The following is an 18,322-nucleotide window of genomic DNA, read 5'->3' as shown; positions in this document are numbered from 1 at the left end:
CAGTCGTTAGAAGTGGGGAGGCTTGGCTTATTTTACTGGTAGGGATAACCAAAAATACACCTTTCAAAGTTATACATTTGAAAGAATTTTCCCGGAACAGAAAAACTGAAAATATTTTTCAATCGAAATGTCCATCCCTCAAAGTTTTGGGAAAGCGCATTCCGTTATACAGTCACACTGACTTTTACAAGGCTAATATAGAGTCTCCAATCAACCTAGTATGCCTGTCTCTGGAATGTGAAGAAGGCTTTTATACCCAAAGAAGGCACACGGAAGCTTAATTTAAATATACAATGTTGTAGTGTACAAGGTGATGTGTAATTCCTTGCTTAAAGTTCTGGGAGCTAACTGCTCAATACATTCTTAAAATATTTGGTTTATTGTCAAAAAAATATATGAAAGCTTTGCTACTTAAGATAACTGAAATTGTGTCGATTTTTGAAATTATTATTTTTTGAGTTATTAATCCTGAATTTAAGAGTTTCTAATAATGTAACACGAAAATAACAAATATTAGACAGCAAGAAGAACTGGGATACCACTGTGTGCCACTTTAATGGCATCTTAAAGAAACATGAAAAAACGAGGCACTTCAAAGTGTAAAATATTGGCTACTGCTAGTATCACAAGAAATCACACCAAAAGAGCACTTCTGGCCAGGAGTTCTTTCTTTACCAGACCTGGGTCCAAAATGAACACCACCCACTTCTTTGTGAATTTGAACCCAGCATATTATATCTCTGAGGCAACATTGCTAACCTCTAGTCTTCCATGCCATTCAAGGTTATTCCTATTTTATTGTGTCTGCTAAATTGGTAAAATGATCTTTGCCTGCTGTTCAATACGTTCAGTTTATGCAGATTAGCAAATGTCTGATCTGTTGTTTTCTATTTACACTCTGATTTTCATAATTGTATTTTCAGAATTCACCTTAGATGGTCTGGTGCATTATCCAGAGTTAGCACAAATTGCTGCTAAAACAGGGTCTGGACCACCCTGAACCCTAAACTAGATTAAGCAGGTATGGAAAATGGAAGGATGGACTATTTCAGTAATGGATAGATGTTCAAGATTTTTAAAAATGGTGGTAAGTTCCACTTGCACTGATTGTAAAAATAATTTTCATAAGGGCTGATTAACATTAATTTCATAGTTTAGAGATATTATCTTGATATATCAAGTAGCATTATTATTTACATGGCCCTTATTTCTGGTTCACATCAAGGCATCTAAATTCAATAATGTCAATAATTTGTATGATATTTTTGTGATGAAAGTATATGCTAGAAGAAACTACACCCCTTGGGATGATTGGTTGCTGCAGAGGAAGATAAGGTGAGTTGAAACATACAACTGTCCATCCATCCATCCATCCTCTTCCGCTTATCCGAGGTCGGGTTGTGGGGGCAGCAGCTTGAGCAGAGATACCCAGACTTCCCTCTCCCCAGCCACTTCTTCTAGCTCTTCCGGGAGAATCCCGAGGCGTTCCCAGGCCAGCCGAGAGACATAGTCCCCGGAACACCTCACCAGGGAGGCGTCCAGAAGGCATTCTGATCAGATGCCCGAGCCACCTCATCTGACTCCTCTGGATGCGGAGGAGCAGCAGCTCTACTCTGAGCCCCTCCCGGATGACTGAGCTTCTCACCCTATCTTTAAGGGAGAGCCCAGACACCCTGCGGAGGAAACTCATTTCAGCCGCTTGTATTCGCGATCTCGTTCTTTCGGTCACTACCCATAGCTCATGACCATAGGTGAGGGTAGGAACATAGATCGACTGGTAAATTGAGAGCTTCGCCTTACAGCTCAGCTCCTTTTTCACCACGACAGACCAATGCAGAGCCCGCATCACTGCGGACGCCGCACCGATCCGCCTGTCGATCTCACGCTCCATTCTTCCCTCACTCGTGAACAAGACCCCGAGATACTTGAACTCCTCCACTTGAGGCAGGATCTCGCTCCCAATCCTAAGAGGGCACTCCACCCTTTTTCGGCTGAGGACCATGGTCTCGGATTTGGAGGTGCTGATTCCCATCCCAGCCACTTCACACTCAGCTGCGAACCGATCCAGAGAGAGCTGAAGATCACGGCCTGATGAAGCAAACAGGACAACATCATCTGCAAAAAGCAGTGACCCAATCCTGAGTCCACCAAACCGGACCCCCTCAACACCCTGGCTGCGGCTAGAAATTCTGTCCATAAAAGTTATGAACAGAATCAGTGACAAAGGGCAGCCCTGGTGGAGTCCAACTCTCATTGGAAACGGGTTCGACTTACTGCCGGTAATGCGGACCAAGCTCTGACAACGGTTGTACAGGGACTGAACAGCCCTTATCAGGGGGTCCGGTACCCCATACTCCTGGAGCACCCCCCACAGGATTCCCAGAGGGACACGGTCGAACGCCTTTTCCAAGTCCACAAAACACATGTAGACTGGTTGGGCGAACTCCCATGCACCCTCCAGGACTCTGCTAAGGGTGTAGAGCTGGTCCACTGTTCCGCGACCAGGACGAAAACCACACTGTTCCTCCTGAATCCGAGGTTCGACTATCCGACGGACCCTCCACTCCAGAACCCCCGAATAGACTTTTCCAGGGAGGCTGAGGAGTGTAATCCCTCTGTAATTGGAACACACCCTCCGGTCCCCCTTCTTAAAGAGGGGGACCACCACCCCAGTCTGCCAATCCAGAGGCGCTGTCCCTGATGTCCATGCGATGTTGCAGAGACGTGTCAACCAAGACAGCCCTACAACATCCAGAGCCTTGAGGAACTCCGGGTGTATCTCATCCACCCCCAGGGCTCTGCCACCAAGGAGTTTTTTGACCACCTCGGTGACCTCAGTCCCAGAGATGGGGGAGCCCACCTCCGAGTCCCCAGGCTCTGCTTCCTCATTGGAAGGCATGTTAGTGGGATTGAGGAGGTCTTTGAAGTACTCCCACCATCGACCCACAACGTCCCGAGTCGAGGTCAGCAGCGCACCATCCCCACCATATACAGTGTTGACACTGCACTGCTTCCCGCTCCTGAGACACTGGACGGTGGACCAGAATCTCCTCGAAGCCATCCGAAAGTCGTTCTCCATGGCCTCCCCAAACTCCTCCCATGCCAAAGTTTTTGCCTCAGCAACCACCGAAGCCGCATTCTGCTTGGCCTGCCGGTACCTATTAGCTGCCTCCAGAGTCCCACAGGACAAAAGGGACCAATAGGACTCCTTCTTCAGCTTGACAGCATCCCTCACCGCCGGTGTCCACCAATGGGTTCGGGGATTGCTGCCACGACAGGCACTGACCACCTTGCGGCCACAGCTCCAGTCAGCCGCCTCAACAATAGAGGCACGGAACATGGCCCATTCGGACTCAATGTCCCCCACCTCCCTCGGGACATGGTCAAAGTTCTGCCGGAGGTGGGAGTTGAAGCTACTTCTGACAGGGGGCTCTGCCAGACGCTCCCAGCAGACCCTCACAACACGTTTGGGCCTACCAGGCCTGACCGGCATCCTCCCCCACCATCGAAGCCAACTCACCACCAGGTGGTGATCAGTTGACAGCTCCGCCCCGCTCTTCACCCGAGTGTCCAAGACATGTGGCCGCAAGTCCGACGACACGACCACAAAGTCGATCATCGAACTGAGGCCTAGGGTGTCCTGGTGCCAAGTACACATATGAACACCCCTATGCTTGAACATGGTGTTTGTTATGGACAATCCGTGATGAGAACAGAAGTCCAATAACAAAACACCACTCGGGTTCAGATCGGGGGGGCCATTCCTCCCAATCACGCCCTTCCAGGTCTCACTGTCATTTCCCATGTGAGCATTGAAGTCTCCCAGCAGTACGAGGGAGTCCCCATAAGGTATGCCCTCTAGCACCCCCTCCAGGGACTCCAAAAAGGGTGGGTACTCCGAACTGCTGTTCGGTGCATACGCACAAGCAACAGTTAGGTCCCGTCCCCCCACCCGAAGGTGGAGGGAGGCTACCCTCTCGTCCACCGGGGTAAGCCCCAATGTACAGGCTCCAAGTCGGGGGGCAATAAGTATGCCCACACCCACTTGGCGCCTCTCACCGGGGGCAACTCCAGAGTGGCACAGAGTCCAGCCCCTCTCAAGGAGATTGGTTCCAGAGTCCAAGCTGTGCGTTGAGATGAGCCCGACTATATCTAGCCGGAACCTCTCAACCTTGCGCACAAACTCAAGCTCTTTCCCCTTCAGAGAGGTGACATTCCACGTCCCAAGAGCGAGCTTCTGTAGCCGAGGATCGGACCACCAAGGTCCTCTCCTTCGGCCACCACCCAACTCACACTGCACCCAACCTCCTTGGCCCCTCCCATAGGTGGCAAGCTCATGGGAAGGGGGACCCACGTTGCCTCTTCGGGCTGTGCCCGGCCGAGCCCCATGGATGCAAGCCCGGCCACCAGGCGCTCGCCATCGAGCCCCACCTCCAGGCCTGGCTCCAGAGGGGGGCCCCAGTGACCCACGTCCGGGCAAGGGAAAACGGCGTCCAAATTTTTTATTCATCACAGGAGGTTGTGTTGAACCGCACTTTGTCTCATCCCTCACCTAGGACCAGTTTGCCTTGGGTGGCCCTACCAGGGGCATAAAGCCCCGGACAACAGAGCTCCTAGGATCATTGGGACACGCAAACCCCTCCACCACGATAAGGTGGCGGTTCAAGGAGGGGAGCATACAACTGGTCTCTTCTAAATGTTGCTGAATCTCAAAGAAATGCTGTGCCTTTTTCCTACCTAAAATGACATGGATATACTTTTTTTTACAATGCGTGTGAAATCTTAAGATATGGATCAATACTCAGCAATGCTCTTAGCTTGAAAAATGTATCTATTCAGTAAGTTTTAAGGCTTTTGTTTTCATTTTTGAGCTCAAACAAGAAGAACAGGAATAATATTTTTTTAGTTATGCATTAGCAATGCTTCACATTAGAACATATCTTCATATGTCCGGCAAATAAGGACCATTGTGATGGCAGGCCGGCAGCTCAACCCAGCAGGCCAGCAGCTCAACCCGGCCGGAATGCCCAAAGAATGGAAGGATGAGGGAAAGTAGTTACTTTGGGACACTGCCTCCCCCAAGATGCTAGATGGTGACTTCCCTGCATCATAGTGGTGCCCCGGATTCCCGCAGGGCACCATGGGTTCTGGAGTTCGGCTTCATAGCCGTGCTGGGTACCATGGGTACCTCCAGGAGACATTGCAGGGGGACCTGGGAGTTTTTACTGACTGCATAGCTCGGATGTACTCCAATTTCACGGGGATGGAAGCCCCAAAGTACTTCCGGGCTGAAGAAAAAGCAAGCTGTCCATCTGACCCGGAATTGCTGGCAAGTCATGTGGACGGAAGGATGGAGGCACTTCCCGGTCAAGAACTATATAAAGGACTGCTGTGAACCCAGTAAACGAGCTGGAGTCCGGAGGTGTAGGACAGAGCTTGCTGGGAGGTGTGGAGGAGAGAATTGTGATTATTATTGTGAATTGTGCTAATATTTACTTGTATTAGTGGTGGTTGTGGTGCTTAGGGCACTATTTCTAAAAGAAAAATAATTAAATATCTTCTTGGTGCTTTTAACCTGTGTCCTGTGCATTTGTCTGTTGGGTTTAAAGGGGCAACAACGACCTCTAGTGTCCACACCATTAATATAAGTAGAGTGTCAAACAGGTACAGTTGGTCTGTTTGAAATCTTTACTAATATTTCAGCTTCTTTTGTGTAATGTGACAAGTAGGCCTTTAAACAGTACCACCAATGAGGTCATAACACATAAATTCACTCTGCTGATTTTATACTCGTTTTTCTGAAATATTGCCCAACATACTATTTGCCTTCATAATAATCTTCACAGGCTCTACAAATCAAAGTGTGCAAGGACTGTTTTCTCTTTTAATTATGTCATATGGTCTGGCAATAAAGTCAGTGCCTTTTCTTTTTACATGATGATATTTTGTCCTTATTTCCTCTATTATTTTCCATTTCTTGTCATTACTGACATGTTTTGTATAAATAAAAATAATACTTAGATCAATCTGAATATCACAAGTTGATTCCTTTCTGCTGCACCTATTCACTGTATCATCAAATAATATTTCCCCTTTCTTATTTCAGATATTCCTGTGTATTTAATTTACTATACCTACAGAACTAAAAGACTCCTGGTCACCCATAGCCCTAAATCAAGATTAGGAACAGGACAAAATGTATGGTGTGACATATAGGTGCAAACACAAACCCAGAAAGATAAATAAAATAAGAACGGAATTACAGATGGTTGTAAAGCAATGTATGAAATAGAAAATAAATCCTAATAGCCTCACTGAAACTAATTAAACAGACTTTAATCTCCTGTCTGCCTGCAGGGATCCTATTACACTTCCCACATTATACCACCACCAATGCCTTTCTATTTACCTTCCATACTTCTTTTACAAATCTCCAACCTCATTTCCTACAACCTCTTGATCCTTTACATAACATCCATCTACCTTTAGTCAGACGTCTTAGCATTTTGGTAGTTGTTTGAAACACAAAAAGGTAATGATACACTCTACAACTTCAGTCTGTTCTCTTCCTGTTGAGGGCACATTTATATGCTGTGTGTTCTGCAGTATGTATAGCTTGCATTTTTCTGCTGACAGTACAGACAGCTACTTACCTATAGTTAGATTATACCAAAAGTTGTAATCAACCCTCCTTCTTTTTCCAGCCCTGTGACCAGCTTTAGTTACCCACAGGTAGAGTTAGAAATATATATGACTGGAAAGAATATAGATGAAAATGCAAGTGTTAATCCTGAGTTTGAAACAGACAGAGGAGGTGATAAAGGGAGTGCCCTGTGTGGAATTTTTAAATAGTCAAGTAGGTGAGCCACCCCACCAGGTAGAAGAAGTTCAAAACTCACTATCCCTCCTTTGAATAAATTTAGTAATACGAACACCATTTTTAATTATTTTTGCCTCTTTAGTTGTGTTCTGGGTAAAGTGGATTGCCATGAGGTCTTCTTCCTATCACTATATACAAATGTAAATCAAAAAGTAAAGGCAATAAAGTTACAGCATAAACGCAGCAGATAGAAGAAGATGCAATACAATACATTTGTGGTGGTTTATGGATAGTTCAAACACACAAAGCACAGTGCTCTGCCATTGGTTGAACCCAAGGTCAAATGAACATGAATACTCCTCTGCGGGATTGCACCATTGTGGAACAAGGCAGTGTAGTGAGATTTTTTTGGACAGAGGGAGTGAAACTTGTTGAAATTCATGAGGGATGTTGGCTTATTCATAGCTGAAATCCAAATGTACAGCAACAGAGGACAATGCAATCTGTTGGTCTTCTCTGATGGAGGGATTTTCCATGTCAATGTGGGCTTGTATGCACGATGATGATGGTCAACCAGATCAAGCTTCCTCAGTTACACTTATTCTTCCCGCTTTAAACCTTTCTTCAATCCATAAGCATTTCATTGACTCATGCTGTTTTCATTTCTGTACTGAGCGAACATCTCTTTAGGAAATTTCAACTGGTTTCAGGGGTTACTGTGAAAAAAGGGCCACAAGGAATCTTGTAAAATAAAAATATTTATTTTAATAAAAGTTCTTTAACAACAAAAATAAGCTCTGAGGAGCACAAAAGCACAGAAGGCAATGCCGTCAAAAGGCAAAAAGCGAACAATGTCCTAATCTGAAATCCACAAGGCAAAGTCAAAACACAGAGTACGGGTCAGAAAAAATCCAGAAAATCACAAAAACAATCACAAGAGAAATTCTTCACCATGAATACATGCAGAATGAACCACAAGCGACTGTGGGTTGTTCTCATCTTTATAGTGTTACAGTATGTGCAGTCCCTTGACAATGATGAGCAGGTGACGCCTCTTCTTGAGGAAAACCACCTACAAAACACACATTACATTAAAGAAGATACACAAAAATATAGAAACTAAATGACCAACAATATTAACATAAACAAATGATTCAAAAATTAGCAAAACAGACATAAAAATGGCCTTTGAAGGGGAAGAATCCTGGATGAAATGTGATGATACAGAACTGCCTGCTTCCTTTGAAAATGAACAAGTTCTGGGGACATTGGTTTCTGATCAGGTACTTCTTGATAGATGACAACAATACTAGTGTTGAACCAAAGTAGATGTGTTTACACTGTTGTTCTGCAGAGGAAATTGACATGCACCATTGTTTGACTGATCATCATGTTGATCTATGCAGATATTGAAGCATTTATATACTGTATTTCTGGGTAAATTAAAATAAAGTAGAGCAGAGAAGTATGATCTGAGACTCATGACTGCTGCCTGCTTCTATTATGCTTTTCACCATATCACTGTGGCTACACCCTATAGCAACAGTGGCTTGTACCAGGCCCAGGTTCCCCTAGGCCTGAGGCCAGTAACAAATACAGCACAACACAATTCTTTCTTTCTTTCTTTCTTTCTTTCTTTCTTTCTTTCTTTCTTTCTTTCTTTCTTTCTTTCTTTCTTTCTTTCTTTCTTTCTTTCTTTCTTTCTTTCTTTCTTTCTTCCTTCCTTCCTTCCACATTCCAGGCAAGCTTTGTCCTCTTCCAGTCTGAGTCACCTGGATGAAGTCAATTGGTTCCTTTTATCTTGGATCTGGTAGTACTTCCTGTGCCAGGGCATAGCCCAAAGGAAGTACTTCCGGGTCAATCAGATGTCCCAAAAAATAGGGATTGTGAATTCTTTCATCAACCAGGGAGGTTGCACGTAGTGTACCGGAAAGGGGCAAGTAAATCAGCAATCCTCATCTCCTCCAGTCCTTCCATTGTTGTGGCCTCTCAGTAAGGCTCCCTGTTAAACCCTGGCTGGAATTTTAGTCTCACATGTTGCCTATTACAATGTTTATGTTTTGTGTTGCCTTTGCATTATGCCTCATATTTTATCTTTTTGTATTTTGTGTAGTCTTTTATGTTGCATCAATACTACAAATTCCTAATACATGTTAGTGTACCTGGTCAATAAAATTAATTCTGATTTTAATTTTAATCCTGATAACTGTAAATTGTCCTAATTAAATCCCATTCAGGTTTGATTCATGCCTTGATCCTGATGCAAAGAGAGATAAAGACATGCAAAAGAATAGATGATAATGGCCCTAAAACAAAAAAAAATAGAAAATCTGTTTTAAATGAGAAATACTAATCAAGGTCTAATGAACATGTAATGTAGCACAATATTAATAAATATTTTAGCTGGTTCAAGGAAAAACATTGAATTATCAAAATAATTAGCAAAAGGCCATGCATTCAATGAAGTGGTTTTGAGAATTTTATTTTAAATTTCATAAAGTAATAATAAATACAGAAGTCTAAAGTTAACATACTTTATATTTTAATATTAGAGTAAATATGGTGTAATGAATTTAAAGTACACTGACAATGTTTTTTAGAAATACTGTATGAAAGTTGTGCACCATTTTGGCCACCAGTATTGAATCCCAGAATTCGTTATTCACATTCTTTACATTTTGGGGGACATTTTTTTATTTGTAGGGAGAGTGCCTTCTCTAATGAGTATTTAAACACTTTTCATTAATATTGTCGTTGAAAACATATTCAAATTCATATTTTATTTAGAAAACCAACTGTGATTTTAAATTTAAATTTTCATTTACTGATTTTATTTGCTCAATGTATGTACATAATATGAAATGGCTGAAAGTATGGCACGAGAAGTGCATATAAAGTTGTCCTTGGGGACCTTTATGTGTATTGATTGATCTAGTCATTGTTGTCCACACAAAAAAAGACTTGCTCTTAGCTTAATGTGGACACATGGGCCATGACAGCTTGCAGTTTCTGTTTGTTACTCTATTCATGCGTGTGTGCTCTGTTTACATAGTCCCAGCTGGGATCCCAGCTCAAATCATGCCCACAGAGGCTGCTCCGATTTTGTAATTTTGGAAGTGAGCCCTGAGGGTTAAGCCATTGAAGGAGCACCTGCTGTTAAAAGTTTTTGTATCTAAAGGTCATAGTGCTTTATATTTAGTATATTGAGATACATGTACAGTACACATATAGCCACAATATGTAGAATACACAATTTTAATTGTATTGTTACTGCACCTTTAATATTATTTAGGCTTATATTTTTCAGCCCCTAAAATTACATAATTTTAATTCATTCATAAAATAGACTGCAATATATCACTGCTTTCTGGCTTAAGGACCTGGGCTGGTAACTCAAAGGTTGCTGGTTTGAATCCTAGCAGTGACAGAAGGAATGCCACTGTGCTGGGCCCTTGAGCAAGGCCCTTAACCTGCAATTGTTCCAAGTGCACTGTGCAAATAGACACTCTGACAAAAACAAAAACAAAAAAAAACTCTGTGTCTCTGCAGAGTAAATTGGGGTATGCGAAAGAAGACAATTTCCTAATACACGAAATTGTATATATAGCGAGTAAAGGATTAAAAAAAAACATGGTTTTAAAAACACACATTTTCTTTTTAAATATATGATTTCAGTATAAGCTTATTAATCACCCCTTAAACATAAGATATAAAAGGCAATAGCAATAAAAATACCTCAATAGCTAAATTTAAACAGAGGTTTATAGATTTTAGAAATACCATCATAAATAACAAATCATCTGGGGATTTCAGATATAGAAATGTTACAAATGTGCAGGCTAAGATATTTTTTTATTGTACCAAATGCCAGTTCCAGTGTTGATAGTCTGCAGTTCCAGGTTTTTATCTAAAACCCCATTACCACCTAATGTCTCCCTCGAGGCAGGTAGCTGCATTCTGATTTGCCTTAGTGCTCCTGACTCAGCCCAGATGACAAGCAACCTCATGCTGATGTAAAGCTAAGAAAAAGCAGCTTCAGATTTTACAATGAGCTCATCTACAAATCTCAAACAAAAGAAGAAAACCAGAAAACTAACGGACAATTAACCACAGCTGTTTGCTGCCTGGTACATCAGCATCAACAATATTTCAGCTTTCTTTATAATCAAGGGAGCTAATCATTTTGGATTATATTGCAATTGGGAGTGGCTGCTGCTTTGTGCACGTAGGGAGTCTCCATTGGAGCAATCACAGTGCTTGAATGCTGAGTTTCCCTCTGAGATGCTCTTGTGCCTCTTAGAAGAAGAAATGTCACTCCAAGAGCTTAACCAGCGATTGCAGAGTGTAATTACTCATGTTGGTAAGAAAATGCTCAGAAATCTTATTAATATAAAATGTGCTTGTACTAAACTGTTAGGAAGGCAGGTGACCTATTTAAAGCATTGCTGCATTTTAAACATAAGCATTACAGTATACTGTATTCTGCTGCAGTTGTAATAAAAAAATTCTATCTATCTATCTATCTATCTATCTATCTATCTATCTATCTATCTATCTATCAAATGTGAACATACTATACATTATATTAATTTAATTTATGATTATCAGTATCAATGTATCAAGATAAAGATCAGGAATTTATTGAATCTTGTTCTATGCAGCTACTAAGTAAATTTGACTGTTACATGTTTGACAGAAAATTATAGAAAATGTAACAACATAAACATTTTCAGTTTCATATAATTCATATAGATGACTTTCATTATGTTAGAACTGCTATAATTGGATTGATTGTAATTAAATATATACCTTAACAGGAAAGTGAAATTAATACGATTATAGGTTCATTATTGTCTAATAATGAAGCTACTCTCTATGTAATATTTAATCAGCATACCATTAAATCAAAATTGGGCATCCATCTAAAGTATACATAAAAAAATTAGAACATTCCAAAGGGTAGAGTGGCAAATGTTTTAAAAAATGTAGATACCTGCGTTATCTCAAAATGTCTAACTTAATATTCCATATTCTTTTTATGGCTATTTACTACAGTATTGTGTTTTAGAAATGTTTGTCCTTTAGAATCTATAGTTTTTCCATTCAATAAGAGCAATATGCAGCTTAGTATGAGCACAAATGTATTAGCAGAGCATGTGAGGATTTTCCAAACAGGTGCAGGGAATATGTAGCCTGAAAAATGCTTTTTACATAATCAAAAGTAACTTCAAAAATTCAGTAATGACCTCCAGGAAAGTGTCAAACATAAGTAGGTTATTGTGCCACAGATCATCGCTGTGCTTTATGCTTATTCAGCCTTAGCACTGAATCCATCCTGGGCAGATAACACCTACTAGCAGTTGCCATGGAAACAGAAACAGCCAATGCCTGAACATTCTGTACGCATCAGGCCACAATTCAAATCAGCTTGTTCTGGGGTGATTTTATTGTATTATTTTTTTCCTTTTAAAATATTCTAACAAGTTTGCAATAATAATAATTAAAAAGTAGCTCGTTGTCACAGAATATAGTGGCAAGGAAGATGGATGGTCTCCTAAAGGAATAAAGTCACCATCAGCTAAGACTCTCTGTTTGTGTGTGTGAGAGAGAGATTTTACACTTACATGTTCTGAGTAGCAGAATAAATCCTTGTTTTTTCTAATTGTACATTGAGAAGCACTGACTGTGTTTCATTGCTAATTGAAATGGTGCCCTGACTAAGGTGTATCCTTTTCTTGCATGTTTAGGTATACTGTATACTGAGATTCAGTAGAAGGAATATGTTTTAACCTTCATCAGGGGCATCTGCATGTGCTTTTCACCCATACTTTTTGCTAATTAAAGGATAATCACTCCACTTAAATGAATGATACAGATTTTAATTATATTAATAAATTTGAAATATAATATCTGAGAGGTTTAATGTGCTTTTTTTATAGTTACCTATAACTCAAGAAACCAGTTACTAGATGGGCAAAAAGGTTGTCAGTGAGGAAATGGTGGTATAAGTCAAGGAGTTGCTCCTGGTATAGCATAGGGCAAAGAATTGCACACAACGCAACACAGAGTGGAGATGTTTGCCAGTCCAGGGTTTCCTGTGTGAAGGCTAGTTGGTTCCAGTGAGCCCCATCCCCCAAACACAACCACACAAGACAGTCCTGGGTTCAAACAAAGGGTATTTTATTACACAGATACCTTTTACACAACACAAAACTCTTTCTCACTCTCTGACTACTGCCCTGCTCTCCTCCAGTCAAGTGTTATCTTCCTTTCTCCCAGCTCCAACTTGCCCGGACAAGGCAGTGTGGTCCCTTTTACTGAAGACGCGGAAGTACTTCCGGTGCCAGGTCTTTACCTGTTGGAAGCACTTTCAGGTCATACGAAGTCCCAAATTGTAGAGAGTTTTTCTCCTGCAGTGCCCTATTGCAGCACCCTGGGACCCCAGTAGGGCTGCATTACCAGACTACAATTCCTGGCATTCCCTGCTGGTGTCTGAATGGGTAGCAATATCCAGGGATGCTGCCATCTAACGTCCTGGGGGCTTAAACAGCCCCGAGAGATCATCCTTTCCTGTCCTTCTCTTTTATTCCAGCCAGGAAAGGTACAATAAGTATAACCGTTCAGGACGCCTGTCCATTCGCCTGATGCTTCCCTTCCGGGTAAGGGAACTTCTTTTGTTTTGGTCAGCACACCCGTTCATTCACCTGGAGCTTCCCATCCGGGTAAGGATTCTTCCTCCCTCTTAGCCGGGATGCCCGTCCATCCAATATGGTAGTTACACCTGTTTTGGTTCAGTTTTGAGCACTTCACATTCTTATGAACTGGGCATTCCTTATTACTAATGTACATAACTACATTTTTATATTAAAGAAAATTGTAAGAATGTAATGTTATTTTAAAGACATCTTGGAGCAGTAGATAGCTTTGCCACCTTATAGTGTTGCGGCCTGTTTAAATGCAGTTGGGGTGCTGTTTGTTTAGCATGTCTTCACATGAGTTTCCTTTGGGATCTTTATTTTCTTCCCTTAACCTATATGCATGCCGTAAGGCTGATTGGCAACATAAATCTGATGGGAGTGTGTGTTTCTTGCTTGATCTTATGTGATTTTGGGCTATACAAAAAATAAATTGTATTGTATTGTATTGTACCGAACATTGCTAGGACATACTCTATCTCCTTGTGTGCTGGAAAAAGCTGATTCAGAAAATTAAATGAATTACCGGTACTTTTTCATAATGTGGAAGAGGAATATAGTTGTTACTGACCACTTGAGAACTACTTGTTTGTTCTGCGTAAATCACATTCTTTATAACAGAAGAAGGAAGATCATGATTTAATGGTATAATTCTGTTTGGAGTATACACTGAATTTTTAATCTTCATTAGTTCAGTTTTTTTATTTGACTAAAAGACTACATGTTTTTCCTTTCCAAATATTGCAATGGAGAATGGTTTGCTTCCTGAAAGAAGATGCAATACTGTTACTGTTGCTAATTTTATGTGAGACAGAATTACAATTATATGGAGAACTCTGCTGGTCTTGGTACAGCACATGAATATAGGGGAGAGAAATGAGTGAACACAATCTGAGTCATAGTGACAGTAAAAGACTATTAATTGGAACCAGATTTAGCCTTGTCAAGGGCAACCTTGTATTAAAGAAAGCCTCCTGCAACCTGTTTTCAAAGCATGTGTTGGTGATTCAAGAAAATAATGCTTTGAAAGAAGTGTGCCACATTACAGAGTTTGGTGTTTAGATGGGAGAGCATTCATATGCTGCCAAACCTTTTCGTGGTAAGGAATTTTTGAAAATGGGTTTATTTGTGCGATTTATTCATTGCACTCTATATTGAATGATATATAGCATGATGTAATTTAAGATTGACATGTTTAAACACTTGTACACCTCGAAATGTTTACACCATAAATAATTTAACGCTAAAGGCTTTCTTCATTATAATAAACATAAGGCTGTTATTATATTTCAGAACTGTAATATATTGATAACAAGTAAAACATTGAAAAAATAGGTCATAATATTTACAAGCAAACCACCAAACAAGACAACATTCTTGTTAGAAGTATGAAAAGGTTTTTACGAAAAGAGTATGTTCTCTGTAAAATTAACATGGCATGGTCCATTTATCAGTTAGCTGGGTACTCATGCTTGCAGTGCTTCTAGAAGACAGAGGCGAGGCCGGCAGCAATTGGGCAAAAGATAAAAAATAAAACAACTTGTCAATCTATTACAGAAATTCTCACTCATGCAATGCACTCACACTGGCTCACACTGGGCTTGTCTGGAATTGCAAGCTTAGCTTTGTCTGCATGCCTTTGAGATAAAAGAGGAATGGTCTACTCCAGTGTTCACTTAAACATTTTTTAAAATGGCTAAAATCATTTTTATTGAAAATTTGTCTGTCAGATGGGTTTGCACAACATGTTGTACGGCTGAGCTGAATAGAATGATTTCAGTGATTTATTTAGATAAACTATAAGCTAGCATAGTTTCATTGTTATAATATTAAAGAGATACTGCCACTTTTTTTTGTTGTTGGCACAGTGCTTTAGGACTTCTCAATAGAAGGCAGCCCCGAAGAACATGAATGAATAGATTCAAAATCCTAAAAAAAGTTTTGTTGAAACCTAGATCTAATAAAGAGTTAGCTGTCAAAGTTAAATTAATCTCTTTTTGTGTCTTTTATACACACACATACCTCAGCAATGAACCCAATTACTTGAGAGTCACAATGGTAGGTCCTAATGGGTGGATTATTGTACTGTAGCAGTTTTGGACTATTTTCCGATAGGCTGCAGGCAAGTGCTTACTTTAAAGAACCATTAATGAACAGAAACAATAAGCAGATGTAAGTCTTAGTCTTTGAACTTGGGTTTGCTCATCTGATGACTTCCTGAGCAGAAAGAGCTAAGCAACACCTAAACTCCAAAAAGGAAACATTCTTCACCATACCAGCCCTGCAAAGCTAGAGGTGGATTCCTGTTTACAAATTGCAACTTCTACATGTGACAAAAGTGGAAACTATTAAACAGGGAAAAATAAATGCCACATGAGAAACTATAAAAATAACATGGTAATTCAAATAAAGAAAGTAGTGGTGCAAAATTAGAACATAAAAATACAAAAGCATGAGCAAATAGAAGCAAGGTAGATACTGTATATGGAAATATATTTTATGTTATTCATAAGGATGTAGTCTGTCTTTCACATGAAGCTGAAGTTCTGATAACTCAGCAGGTTTTATTGAACATGATGTTTGTGACAATTCACACTTGCACATTGTCTTGTCATTGATGAAACCCAGACTAAACAAATACACCAATAAAATGGTGATACAGTTCCAGTACATCTTTGAATGCAGTTCAAGTCATATCTTCTATTTCTCCAGGTGTTTTGAGACAGATGGCAATATTGCAGACTCAGGGACACAGTAACGAAAAGTCAGGTATTCTAAATATATGCAGAATATGTTAGGCTGGAAGTTAGACAGAACATTGTTAAGACTAAACAGAGATAGATGACTTGCAAAGCTACCCAATAAAGGTACATTTACAAGCTCTTCAAAAAAAATTGAACTCAATAACACATTTCTTGGTATAGTAAAAGAGAAAACAAATCTAGAAAACAGAAGCAGTTTCTTAGAAAATGTGATTAAGGTATCATAAGAGAAGACAGAGGATAAACTGTCTAGGCTTCATGAAGAACTTTGAAAGAAATCATAGCATGTCATAAAAGTGAACTTGATGGTGACAACCAAGATGTTCAAAGGCTGCAGAAACAGTTCTTTATGTAAGAATTTATATTTGTGCTATGGAACTTCACTTTCTTTTTTGGTGAGGTTGGATTACCAGGACAGAGAAAGAACACTATTTTTTCCTTGCATTCATACCCCAAGTACTGTAGATGAGAAATTTCATGACTGGTCCCACCAGCCAAATAAACTCAGGTCTTTTTTAAGTTTTAAGTTTTAATTCCTCAAGTCCCAAATGGGGCATTGGGCAGCAATTGACAGCCATTGGATCCTGTTAGTGGCCAGCTGTGGTGCATCTTCCCATGTTACACCATGAGCTCTGAGGTCTTCCTGTATTGCAGCTCTACATGACTTCCTGGGTCGTCCACACCTCTTTTTCCCAGCTGATGGTTTCCAGACCATGGCTTATACGCGCTGGACGTTTCAAATTTAGGCCTCTTTTGTCCCGATCATTTAGTATTTCACTATTTGTTGTATGATCTCTCCAGGTTACTTTCAGAATTCTTCTCAAGCATCACTGATGGAACACTTCCAAATTATGTGCTAATTTCATTGTCATCTTCCATGTTTCACTGGCATATGTTGCTGCAGGCAGTGCAATTGTTGAGTATAACTTCATCACTACACTAAGGCGAAAGTTCTTTGACTTCCAGATGTTGTTCATGTGCCTGAAAATGCCAGCTGCTTTGCTCATTCTTGCGCTAATGTCATCATCAACATTACTGCCCTTGCTATGCAGCTGCCCAAGTTCTTCCCATACATTTTGTAGTGCCATGACTGACTGTGTACTAGTTACTATACCTTCTTGCATAACCTTGATTTTCTCTCCACTCACTATCAGGCTAACAGGTGTGACACAATTACTGAGACTGTCTATCATAGCTTGCGGTGTCCTATTGTTCTCTGTCAGTAGTCCGACATCATTGGTGAAGTCAAGGTCAGTGAGACAGTCTTGTTGGTGCCACAGTATTCACGTTTGTTCATCACCTTTCATAAGCACAAAGACGTCTTGATAGGATTTTGAAAAAAATCCATATATGCAGTGGAAGGTTTGATGCAGCAGCTGGATTCAGCATACATTGCTTTGAAAGTGTTTATAAATGTTTCCAGGATGCTGTATCATTTGAGATTTGTCCACATGGATTGTCTGTGAAGGCTGTCTAATGCCTTTTTGAAATCAATGAAGTTAATTCAAAGCTGTTGTTGATATTCTAGACTTTGCTGTAGAATGTTTCACAAGGTAAATATTTGTTCACTGCATTACTGCTCTGCACAGAAACCAGCCTGCTGCTCCCTGAGGGCTTTTTCTACGACATCTTGATGCCAGTTTAATAGGGTTTTAGAAAAGATTTTTCCAGGTATTGATAGTAGAGTTATTCCTCTCCAATTGTTGCAGTCACTCAGGTTCCCTTTTTTTGGTAATCTGATTATTGTTCCTTATGTCCATTCTTTTTGTACCTTCCTGCTATATTTTACTGAAAACCAGTGACAACTGTATGTCAAATGGGATCCACATCATGTTTGAGTAGTTCAGCTGGTATGCCATCCAGGCCAGGCACCTTGTCGTTTTTCAAACTATTTATTGCTCTCACCTCAGATGCTCTGATATTGGAAGATCAATGTTTAATGCTGCAGTAGTCTTATCATTCTACTGCAGGTTCAAGTTGATTTAAGACCTCCTCAAAATGTTCTACCCACCTTGAATTCTTTTCTTCCTCATTTACTAATGTTT

The 18,322-nt window shown here is 40.5% G+C and overlaps 1 protein-coding gene across 6 annotated transcripts in view; it reads left to right on the top strand.

Moving 5' to 3' along the window:
• The first annotated feature begins 10,786 nt into the window (after positions 1-10,786).
• mcf2l2 (MCF.2 cell line derived transforming sequence-like 2) overlaps positions 10,787-18,322 on the top strand; it is a 399,475-nt gene continuing 391,939 nt past the window's right edge. For 4 of the 6 annotated variants that reach the window (XM_028794595.2, XM_051923915.1, XM_028794598.2 and 1 more), the window contains exon 1: positions 10,787-11,180. In XM_028794595.2, the coding sequence (XP_028650428.2) occupies positions 11,102-11,180 (79 nt within the window). In that variant the 5' untranslated portion in view covers positions 10,787-11,101. The remainder of the gene's footprint in view (positions 11,181-18,322) is intronic. The other 2 variants (XM_028794597.2, XM_051923916.1) reach the window with 2 other exon arrangements.

Source organism: Erpetoichthys calabaricus, chromosome 2 (assembly GCF_900747795.2).
Source record: "Erpetoichthys calabaricus chromosome 2, fErpCal1.3, whole genome shotgun sequence".
Lineage (NCBI taxonomy): Eukaryota > Metazoa > Chordata > Cladistia > Polypteriformes > Polypteridae > Erpetoichthys > Erpetoichthys calabaricus.
Note: the sequence above shows the minus strand (reverse complement) of the source record. Positions and strands in the feature narration are given on the sequence as shown.